Genomic DNA, 12,315 nt, shown 5'->3' with positions numbered 1-12,315 from the left:
ACCTTAGTGGTCCCCTAATACTGTATCTGAAGTCTCTTTTATATAGGCCTTAGTGGTCCCCTAATACTGTATCTGAAGTCTTTTTTATATAGGCCTTAGTGGTCCCCTAATACTGTATCTGAAGTCTCTTTTATATAGACCTTAGTGGTCCCCTAATACTGTATCTGAAGTATCTTTTACATAGACCTTAGTGGTCCCCTAATACTGTATCTGAAGTCTCTTTTATATAGACCTTAGTGGTCCCCTAATACTGTATTTGAAGTCTCTTTTATATAGACCTTAGTGGTCCCCTAATACTGTATCTGAAGTATCTTTTACATAGACCTTAGTGGTCCCCTAATACTGTATCTGAAGTATCTTTTATATAGACCTTAGTGGTCCCCTAATACTGTATCTGAAGTCTCTTTTATATAGACCTTAGTGGTCCCCTAATACTGTATCTGAAGTCTCTTTTATATAGACCTTAGTGGTCCCCTAATACTGTATCTGAAGTCTCTTTTATATAGACCTTAGTGGTCCCCTAATACTGTATCTGAAGTCTCTTTTATATAGACCTTAGTGGTCCCCTAATACTGTATTTGAAGTCTCTTTTATATAGACCTTAGTGGTCCCCTAATACTGTATCTGAAGTATCTTTTATATAGACCTTAGTGGTCCCCTAATACTGTATCTGAAGTATCTTTTATATAGACCTTAGTGGTCCCCTAATACTGTATCTGAAGTATCTTTTATATAGACCTTAGTGGTCCCCTAATACTGTATCTGAAGTATCTTTTATATAGACCTTAGTGGTCCCCTAATACTGTATCTGAAGTCTCTTTCGCGAAATTCTGCCTTGGTGCAGAATTACAGCCACTAGAGCCAGTCCCACAATGAGCTTTCCTTAGGATGTGCCATTTCTGTGCCTGTAGCTATTGAGGAGGAGAGAGGGGGGGCAAGGTGGAGGGTGGGGGTGTGGCCTTGACCAACTGCCACTTTGCTCGTTTGAAAGCAATGATGCCTCTCTCTCATGTGTGGGCCAAATTCTCTGGGCGGTCAAAGCAGAGAAAGGGGAGGTAACCTTGCTCCTTATGACCTCATAAGGAGAAGATTCCAGATCGGCCCATCTGAGCTTTCAGTTTCTCAAAGGCAGAGCAGGATACCCAGGGCTCGGTTTACACCTATCGCCATTTCTAGCCACTGGGGGACCATAGGCAGGCTGGGGGAACACATATTAATGTTAAAAAAACCTCATAAAGTGAATACAATGGGACCTTTAAAGGATTATCGGTGAGTTAACCCCAATGAAATGCATACTTGCATGGAATGTTGTTCAAATAAAAGGGGCATATTACTACAGCTGGTATTCTCCACCGATGTACAGCGGCCATAAAGAGAGAAAACCATTAAAGAGACAGTGATACCTATTTATCAACTGACAGTAGCCTCTGTACGCCACTAAAAACTGTAGCCGCTTGACATCTTGCGTGTTCAGTCAAGGGTGGGACCCTTGCATTTTGTCAACTATAAAAACTGTTGTTCTGAAAGAACCATGTTCTCTGAGGACTGTTGAAACTCATTCTGGGAAACAGGAAATCACTAACTGAAGTAGAAGAAAACCGAGGCAGGCTGAAAGGAAGCAGGCAACCCAGAAAAAAGTAAATTGCAACACTCAATCACAAAAAAAATAAAAATAAAACACAACCTCCACAGATTGATGATACCTAACAGTGTGAGATCATTGAAGGTTGAGTTTTTCATTTAAAAGCAAGGAAGTCTGGAGCGCACAGGGGCATGCCCTCCAAGAACTTCTGGCGCCGCCGTAATTCCACAAAACTTCTCCTCCTGAGTGTGAGAGCGTGCCAGAAAATGGGTGAATGCCTGTTGCAAACTGGCAATTTTTCACTGCTTCCAGGAGGAAGCGACCCTATTCTTCCCCTTCCTCTGTGTGACCACTGGGTTTTCATTGAGGGCCCGTTCAGAAAAATGAGCTGGGAGAATGTAAACATGGAGGTGACGGATGACATTTTTTCCAAAGCTTTGTCTTGCAATTAGTTCAAGAGCTCCAGGTGCCTTCCCCTTCTTCTTTGACAAAGACTTCCTGCTGTGGAATTTCCATTTTTTGTTTTGTCCAGCTGCACACAGGTAAAAACAAAAACAAAGAGTCTCCTTAAATTATTTGTGTTGCTCCCATTCTTCCCCCAAGATCAAAGTGTCTAAAAACACGTTTTATAAAGACTCTGCTGAGAGCCAATGTCACTGGCTGGTTTATTTAAAATACAAGTGTGTGACATGAGCTTTGATTATGAGAAGTGAGCAAGAAGATTATGGTTTGAATGAAAGTGGTACATTCTCCTGGGCAAATGTTGAAATGAACATATGCAACGGTGGCATGCAACCACTCCTCAGAGATATACTGTATGTGCCTGCAGTAAAGGCAAGGGTCAAAGGAAAAATGAGCCACATTTTATGAGACAAGTCTCTGGTGACTTGCAATGATGTCATTTATGCTATGAGCTGTTGGCTTCTAGCCATAAGTCATGTGTGATGTATGGAAAGAGCAGTAGCAGAATTAATGCTTAGTGACATACTTTATGTACAAGATGGGAAATTGCTAAAAGAAAACCCTGCAAAAATAAAGCAAACCAGTAAAAGCTTAGAGGCAGGCATGGAAACAAAAACAGCTCACATGCTAAAATCAAAAGAAATGAAAAAATATATACGGTGCAATTGAACATTTTAATCCTTGGATATTTTAATCCAGAATAAATAGAGCTGCATTCCAGGGTGTCTATACAGTAGAGGATGAGGAAGGGCACAGTGAGAACAGCCAGTGGCAGTGAGGAGAGAGGTCACACGTGCCATGATGAATTACAGCAGCCGGGGTTGTCTTGGCTGCTTGTTCATTAATGAGTCGTCTTAGGGGAGTGCGCAGCGACAACACAAAAGGACACATCAATGGGACATCAACTCTCTTCAGCTCTTTACAGTGTGTCTGCAGTGCGCTGCTTGTTTTGGAGCAAATTTTGTGCTCTTGTAATCGCCTAATCTCTAAATGACAAAAGCTAATTTGCATATTTCATGGTTGCACTCTATTGTGATCACAGCACTTAGAGGACTGGAAAACCACTTACACATATAACAGGCATTTTCAGAGACTATTTTAGTTTGGACATGACTTGATTATTAATATTTATGTCAGTATTTACCTCACACACATGTGAAAGACTTACTTTAACCCTTAATCAAGCACTTTGTTTTGTTGTCGTATTCTCATATGGTCCAAAAAACACTCCAAAACAAACATAAAGTACAATGCAATATTGGACTGTATATCTCTCTAAAAATATGTTTGAATTCCCATGGGTAAGCTATATATAGTATACTGTATATAGCTGTACAATAAAGCTGTCAGACTCGATGCATTCATTTTTATAAATGTTTAAAATATTTATAGTTCTTCTTTTCCTAAACCCAAACCCATCCGCTGTATACGGCGCTCAAAATGCATACAGATAACACGCCACTTGGCTTTAGAAAGTGGCGTGTATGTTTACGCGAAGTCATGATGTCATGTTGACCAAAACAGAAGAGTTGCAGTCAGAAAGCTAAACTCACTGTAAAGTTCCGTAAAACCCAGAGGAGCTGCAGATTCAGGTGATACTTCTCTGTAAGCTCATCACTAGGAGAGACACCTTTCACATTGTCATTCCATACATTGTTATTATAAAAAAAAAAAGATAATGGTCACTTTAAGAATTTGCTTGTACTTTAAAGGTGCAAAATATATAGATCATTCTTTCCTTAAAAGACTCAAATTAAAATGCTTTGAGTAAAATTATGATATTATAAAATACTGAAATCAAAGTGTACCATCATACATGACACAGACATACCTTTTATGTCTGTGTCATTAATATTACAATATATAGCTGTTTGAAGTTATATAGAATTTATGGTGACAGCAAAGACAGGAAAGATAAATAATCTATTGATTAGAAAAACATTTGTCAGTCAAATATAACTTTCTGGTTGTTGAAAAAGTGTTTTTATTAGACACCAAAACACACTCCCGCAGTATGATATGAGATAAGAATGGATAAGAAAGACAATCTGTCACATGCTAGCACTGATCTACATATAACTGGAGGTGTGACCACTAAAGAATTCTTTATCCTGACTGAAACTGCTAAAACACGCAAAAAGCTGCCTGGTTGTCGACATTGTGTTAAGGGGAAATGCCAATTTTCTCTCTATGGATTACAAGTGTGGTTGGTGTTTGTGTGTGTGTGTGTGTGTGTGTGTGTGTGTGTGTGTGTGTGTGTGTGTGTGTGTGTGTGTGAGAGAGTTTGCTTGAGAGTGTGTGAAGTGACACCCATGAGTGCAGGCCCACGCCATACACCCACATCACAATGGGCAGTGTAAGAGGAAAAAAAGCTAATGGACGAGCAGATGAATAGGCGTTTGAATCAATGGATGGATGAAGAGTTGGATGGTGTTCAAGATTGTAGTTTTAGTTATGCAACCATTTGAAAGCGGCAGAAAAAAAAACCTTATTGGTGAATATTAAAGGACACAGCAAGAAAATGGAATGGAATATAAGTTAACTACCTGCCAAACCTAATAACTGTGGTTCAAAGTACATTTTTACCTTTGGGGAAGAATGGACTGGGGACAGCTTGATACATCTAGTTTTAAAAGGGTTGCAATTCATGTTCACAATACACCTTACATCATCATACATAACCCTTTGGCATTGAATATGTCAACTTGACCTGAATAGTGTGCTGAGAAAGGGGAATGTCACCTGTCTTCGCCGGAAAGGCAACTGGCAGAGCATTGTGTGCAGTAGTGTGTGTGTGTGTGTGTGTGTGTGTGTGTGTGTGTGTGTGCAGACACATAAGAGCAGTTTTTATACACAAAATGCGAGTTGAAAAATAACCTGTATTCACATCATACGCGGGGAATCTATGTCATTATGTGAACAGCACATTTAGTGTGGAGTTCTTTGTTAAATGCAAATAAATACATTTTCATAATTACTCTGGATATAAATGTGCCGTTGAACATTATATTATAACATCATGTTTATTCTCTTTACTCTACACAGTATTTCCTCTCTGAGCCACATCAGCGATTACTATGCACTATAAACGGATATACCTTTCATGATTGTGAGTTGTTATGTTCTGTTTTCTGTTTTATTTATAAGTCTGTCTTGTCTCCCTTGTCTTGTCTAATTTACTTCCTGTCTTTGGTGTTTCACCTGTTTGCCCAGCCTAGTGTCACCTGTCCCTTGTTAGTCCTCGTTACCTGGTTTATTTAGTCTCTGTGTTGTCTTTGTCTGGTGTTGGATCATTTCATTTGGTTTGCCCTGTTTCCTGTTGGATGTTGGTCTCTGTGCTGTTGTGGATTCTGTTTTTTGATTGTTCCTGCCTGGCTACCTTCCTGAGGACACTTTGTGTAAGACTGTTTTTGTTTAAATAAATCACCTCTACCTGCATTTGGGTCCAAGCCTAGTCTTTCCTGACTAACCGTGACAATACCACCACTTTCTCCTCCATAGCAGCAGCTGCTTCCTCGGTGGTCGATATGTGTAATTTCAAACAGGACCTCGGTCATTGTCACCAGGAAGCACAGATGTCGCCAAATCAACTAAGACTGAATGGTCTGAAATTTGATTTAAAGAGATTTTAACAGTTTTTTATAGTAACCGCTGACATCCTGCCTACTGCAGTAATAAATCCGGGAAGAGAACAGTTGTGTAACATATCATAAGGAAAGTTAGTTGAAGTACTTGTTGACTGGGTCGTTTAAACTATTCCGTCACTCGTCAGAAAATGAATTAGCAGCTGTTGTGATGTTACATTATATTCTGTGAAACACTGAACAAAGCCTTTCCATTTCATTTTAATTTGTATGATACATTGTAACACTGTTTTCCTTCTTGAAGATGTATCTGTGTGAGCCAACCTTGAACCAATCCTCCTATGGAGTCTCTCTCTTATCTCACTACTCCCGTCATCTAAGTGAATGGACACATCCTTGTGTGTCTTATTAAACCTTTGGAACATTGTGAACTGAACCCTGCTTCGTATCACTTTGTTGTCCGAGCTCGCCACTGCTTTCAGAACCAACTCAGAGACATCGAGCCAGTAGATGATAGGATACGAAGCACAAAACAATCGTGATGGGATTGTTTCCTAACAGCAAAAATGATCAAGATGCCAAACCTTCTCTGGTTCCATCTTCTCAAATGTGAATATTTGCTATTTTTTCTCTTTAACGTTTATCTCTCTAAACCAGGGGACTTCAACGTTTTTTTAAGCCAAGGACCCCTAACTGAAAGCGAGACGGACCATGGACCCCCTACTACGTATATTGTATAAAAGTAAGTTGCATAATAAACTGGACCTACAATAACGTGTAGGGCGGCCTAAAGCCTTTTATAAACCTTATATATCTTTTTAGTGCAAAGAATAATGATTGGCATGATTTTATAAATCCACAATGAACCTGTATCTGTGGATGGCTACCTTGGTGACTAAATTACCTATAGGTCATTAATGTGTGTGTTTTTTTTTTTTTTTTTTTTTTTTTACAAATAAGCTGATTTATATTTGCTAATAATATGATGGATTCATGTTAAGACATTTTAATTTTTGACAAAACTTTCAAAAAATTAACAATTTGGTGGCCACCCTGCAGTAACTCTGAGGACCCCCTAGGGGTCCCAGACCCCCTGTTGAAGATCTCTGCTCTAAACCTTACACTCTGGAAACTTTACAGTATATATGTTTTTATAGACCAAAACATGACTATTACATGACATGGTATTCTTTGTAGGTAAATAAATGCCTGGGTGGGATGTGACCACCAACACACTGACAAATAACTAACACACACACACACACACACACACACACACACACACACACACACACACACACACACACACACACACACACACACACACACACACACACACACACACACACACACACCCCGCCTGTCTGCTGTAGGCATGGGGTGGGGAGTGAGCCTGATCAACCTACTGGGATAGTCCTATACGGTCAGCCCTGCCCTGCCTGGGGCCATCTGCTGCCCTCCCTCTAATCCAGGGGCTTGTCACTGGTGATTAGCCAGCCACTCTATCACTCTCTCTCTCCTTCTGCCATTATATACAGTATTTCTAGTTTATTATGTTGATTCTAGTGTTAAAGCATGGCATGGTGTGCTCTTTCGGCCTAGATGCCTACACATCCTCTATGCTTCCTCCCACTATCTTTGTCTCTCTCCCTCCCTCCTTCATTCTATATTTTAGGCCTATTATGCTGTTGTTAGGGCTTGAATGAAGAAGTGTGCGCTCTCTTTTCTATGCATTTTTAAGTCCACAATTTAATCAGTTTCCAATTCCTGCCTTTAATATGGCAAATTATTTCTTGGCACAAAAAGACTTGAAATGTGAAAAGATTTCAGCAGCAGTTTCAAGGATAAAGCCCCTACTGTATAACAACCTGAATGCAGATGAGGTCAAGTACATCAATCAAAGGTATAATTGAAGGGTTTACCACCAACTTGACTTTTAATATCTGTTTGAAATCTTTCTCTCTCGAACTGTGAGTAATAAGTACAGCCTTAGTATGAAGGATAGCTCTTCAGAGAGCACTGGGTAACCGATACGGTAATACATATGAGTAATATGTTAAAACATAACAACGATATCTTGCACTGTCAATGTCTTGTATTTACATGCACACATCAGTTTTCTGTCTAATAAGTCATTAAGTCAGGTGATCCCTAACTTTTCATAGAGCGCCATCTTCTGGTTGAAATTTAGTTATTAGTCTAATACTTACGTAAATACTCAGCATTTTAGCATGCTAAAGGATTGGTTCATTGATATCGTAGGCATAATACCTGCTAGCATATGTTAGCATTGTCATTGTCCTCTACTATGTATATTGTATTATGTGTTATATGGACCTGTGTCTGCAATAAAGTTTATATATATATATATTGGCACATGGGAGAAGTTAGCCTTCAGGGTATATTTTTACCCAACCCAGGATCTTTTCTAAACCTAACCAAGTAGTTAAGTTACTGCGTGTAGTCCCGCCATGCCGTCTGTCTCTTACACACAGACATAGATTCAGCTCTGTTGTGGCTCTGTGACTACCTCTGCTGCTGGCTTAAAAGCGCAACACTCCCCAGTTCCGTCTTTGTAACTTTTATACAGACGGTGAGGCAGATTTAAGGCGCCAACAGTCCTGCCTTGGACCAGCTGTGTGAAAGGGGCTTAAGTAAACGGACACCAAAGCACAACATGTACAAGTCAGGAGGTGGGGTCAGGGGTCAAAGTTATCCCACAAACCAACACCATCAAATCAGGGATTGGCAAATACTGTCAGAGACAATTACCTAAAGCCACAGTCCTCCTGTCACTGTTGCTTAGGGCACTCGGAGGAATTACTGCACCATTTCTACTCGACAAACTAAGAACACATCCAAAAAACATTCGTAAATGGGGTCAAAACTGCAGCAGCACAACGTAACTTCCAATAACAAAAGCAATGCGCTTATATAAGATTCAAACCAGCAGCAGCTCAACATTCTAATGTAATGTCCTCGTGATATTCAGCAAGATTTAACAGCTTTGATATATGATTCCTCAAGCACACGACAGATTATATCAGTATGTGTTTACAGTTCATCACATGATCTGATGATGAATTAATCTTCTTGCAACACAGCAATGACTGCTTCCCATAGCATGTATTTCTACATCAGCTTACCTACAAGCAACAACATTAAAACTCCCGTTAAACAAAAAGCTTTTATGATCAAAAGCGACTGTAAAATGTGCCTGTGTCCACAGCTGAGCAAACACAATTGATGGCCAGTGGGAGAGATGAAGGATTAACAACAGGGATGCTGGATGGAGAATATTTACTCCTGAACTTTCTCCATCTCTAGGGCTTTATTAGAGAGGCATCGGCGGAGGCAGCACAGCCTCTGAATGTTACTGCGTTCTTCAATGACGCCGCGATTCATCTCAGCCCACTGAAGCCGCCTCGTTACCTCTCGCTGGAGTAAAGGGCATGTTTTGAATACCAGTCCCTGACCACAAAAGTGCTGGGTTTCCTCAATATGGGCACATGATTTGTTTGTGTGTCAACTTGTGGCTGAGCACAGATTTGAATTCTTGTTTGTGAAGAAACACCACAGGGATGTGACCGCTGTGAAACCGAAAAACACGAGCCCTCAATTTGTTTTAGAGAAGACACTGGAGAAAAACAGTTGGTAAAACAGGGGGAATAGAGAAAGTAAATGTTTTCCCAGTCGAGTTATGAGGCATGACTGACAAAATACTGAAGGGGACATGAATGAAAACAGCAACTGGCCTCAAAGAGCCCTTGAGCAACGTTTCATCAATTGAAGTAGATTAGTGGCCATGTAGGTTTTACAGTGTTGAGGTGTAAGGGCGACTAAATATGAACTGAGATGCTGCAAAGTTTACTGTAAGTACAAAAAAAAAAAAAAAAAAAAGAGTATTTTTCTACCATATACTTATCTTTTTACAGCAGCAAGTGTCACTTTGATATACCAGGTCAAGGCTGATAATCAGGGAAAAAAACATCCCCACATAACATAAATCTATCACTGATCTGCTTACTCACGTCATGGCCATACACAAAGTACACTGGTAGTGTAGCTGAAAGACATAGTGCCCCATCTAAAATATGTTATGAGCCATTTGAATATGGTGGAATAAGGCGGTGGGAATCATCTTATGTCACTCTAAATAAAGTTTTTGGGATGAATTGTAATCTCTAATCCTGCCATCCGTCCTATATTAGTAATAGCCAGGTTTTAGTGTAAGCTCTGCCATTTAGATTAAACAAACTCTGGCATCTCTTTGGCATCTTTCTCCCCTGGATGGATTGGCTATTTCAAAAAATGCAGCAGTCTGGAATGGAGAGTGGTGGGGTAATATCTTTAAAGCCACCAAACAGATCAATCTGGGTCAAACGTGACGTATTGTGCTGCAAATGCTTTTAAAAAACAAGTGCAACGTCATGGTGCGCTGTTGGCTAGCTCTGTATCACATCTGCTGGGCTAACCCTGAACCGCAGACCACTGGAGCTTGAACCACACTCGTTTTTCCACTGAGACAAAAACTAACTTTGAAAAATAGCTTCCTTCCTCTTTTAGACAGAACGATGCTGAAGCCACATGGCTGTTGTTTCCAGAGAAAGACTCCACGGGCTGCTGAGTGCCCACTTTTCCGATGGTTGTAGGGCCAGACACAAACAACAGACACAATTAGCCTCCATTTCCACTCCAACTGAACTAGAAATGAAAACAAAAACACAGGCATACTGAATTAATGCAAAACCCATTGGCATCCTGTGTAATGAAAAATGAAAATCCCAAGGAATTTGTCTTAATTTATATGCATGGCCTACATTTGTTGTCTGTTGCTAAGGAATTTAAACAGTGGCTGGCCAATTACCTACCAGACTCTTGTTTGCCCTCAGGTGCTATGCTAATTAGGGTCATAGAGGGTCATGTTGTAATGCACTCGCAAAATGAGGCAGAAATCTCCAGGGGCAATTCTCATTTGGGATGATGCCAGTCACATTCCTGCTGATACCAAAGCTACAGCTTCTCAGTCAAACTTTTTTAGAATGACAAATTGTGAGTGAGAACATTTAGCCAAAGTCACTCCACAAGAAATGAGATAGGCAAAACTAACCAGCTCAGATTTCTCAATAGAAAATAAAACAAGAGAAGCAACTTTATGCTTTAAATAGCCTGAGGAACCTGGAAGAGATCAATAATGTACTTTTGTTTGGACTCATCTCAAGCCTCTACTTTTGAACAGTTCAGACACTACAGATCAGTTTGGCTTTTGCCATATTATTGAACTTGGCTAGCTGTATTGAACTTGTGAACCCGTCACATTCGTTCTCCCTCAATTTCCTGGATAGCCTCTTCACTGGGTCCGCCATAATAGCAGGTGATTGTGGGAGAGCCACTAACAATCCTCAGTGAGGGTGACATCCTTCACTGCTAGTGCCTCTCTGAAAGGAGGAATGTATTCGGCTAACAATGGCCTGTCAACGCCAGTCGCCCTGTCCCCGTGCATTGAATGGTGACATCAGCGGGACGTGGTGACACACAGCATCGCGTTCAGAGCGCTGAAAGCTGCAGTGGTCCTATATTGCATGAGACTGTGTAGGGCTACAACTGCATTATATCTGCAAAGTGACAGGTCATTAGAATTGTGGAGCTGACAAACGTACAGAAGTACATGCACAAACTCACGTACAGACACATACTCTGGATTCACAACGTGAATGGTCTAAAATTATTTCATTAGCTCGTCTGATAAAATGACAAAAAATATCTGCCAAGAATATTTCTTTAACGTCCTTACTGAGTTTCAAATTCAAAAATCTCACTAAATGACATAGTCTATCAACAGTGCAATTGCTCAAGTTTGTGATTCAAGATTTGGTTCGTTAACCATCCAGGAAGCAACTTCATAAAGGTTCAAATGCCACTGCTTTGTGTGTAGAGCATGTAACAGGTGGCCAATCAGAAGTCTGTCTGACACAGTCACTGGTTTGCTTTTATCTGTGTTAACTGTGTCAAGTCTCAAAAGGTTTCAAACTGTTACTGGCCAATGTGGTGGCTGAAATGTATTAATTTATCTTTCAAACCCAAATTTTACCAGCAGGTAAGAAACTACATGCACTCGCAGAAACACACACACACACACACAGACACACACACACACACACACACACACACATGGTAGGTAAATAAGTCAGTAAGTACATTGGAGCAATTAGTAGGACAGCCTGTGCATGACTCAGCTGACTAACAGTCCTACGACAAAGAGACGTGCGCTGAGAAGTGTGACGTAACCTGATGTGGCGAGACGTTAGGTGCAATGGGAGTGGCTTGATCAGGGGCCAGAGGCGACTCCTGCGTAATCGGAATGATAGATAATCTGGATCCCAGGAGAGATTACGGGGCCCACATCCAGGGAGGGCGGGAGTTGATCGGGATGGCTGTCGGGATGATTTTCTTTGCCATGTTAACTCGAGCCTTGAGAACATTGTTTGTGTACACAGAGTTTACTAAAAAGAGAGATTTCGAAAGACTCACTTTAGCATTTGTTGTTTATGCTATCCCGCCATCTTGTCCGTCAAAAAAATGTCGATCTCCGAATGCGAATGAACGGACTCGAGAGGAGGAAATGTCATTCTTATACGAGGCTCCTTTTTCAACTACAAGGTCAATATTGTTTTTCACTAACGACAA

The 12,315-nt window shown here is 40.6% G+C and overlaps 1 protein-coding gene across 1 annotated transcript in view; it reads right to left on the bottom strand.

The window, feature by feature from the left end:
* thsd7ab (thrombospondin, type I, domain containing 7Ab) overlaps positions 1-5,601 on the bottom strand; it is a 141,091-nt gene extending 135,490 nt beyond the window's left edge. The window contains exon 1 of the mRNA XM_028579871.1: positions 5,478-5,601. Within this exon, the coding sequence (XP_028435672.1) occupies positions 5,478-5,601 (124 nt within the window). The remainder of the gene's footprint in view (positions 1-5,477) is intronic.
* Positions 5,602-12,315: the final 6,714 nt, after the last annotated feature.

Source organism: Perca flavescens, chromosome 6, assembly GCF_004354835.1.
Source record: "Perca flavescens isolate YP-PL-M2 chromosome 6, PFLA_1.0, whole genome shotgun sequence".
Taxonomy (NCBI): Eukaryota; Metazoa; Chordata; class Actinopteri; order Perciformes; family Percidae; genus Perca; species Perca flavescens.
Note: the sequence above shows the minus strand (reverse complement) of the source record. Positions and strands in the feature narration are given on the sequence as shown.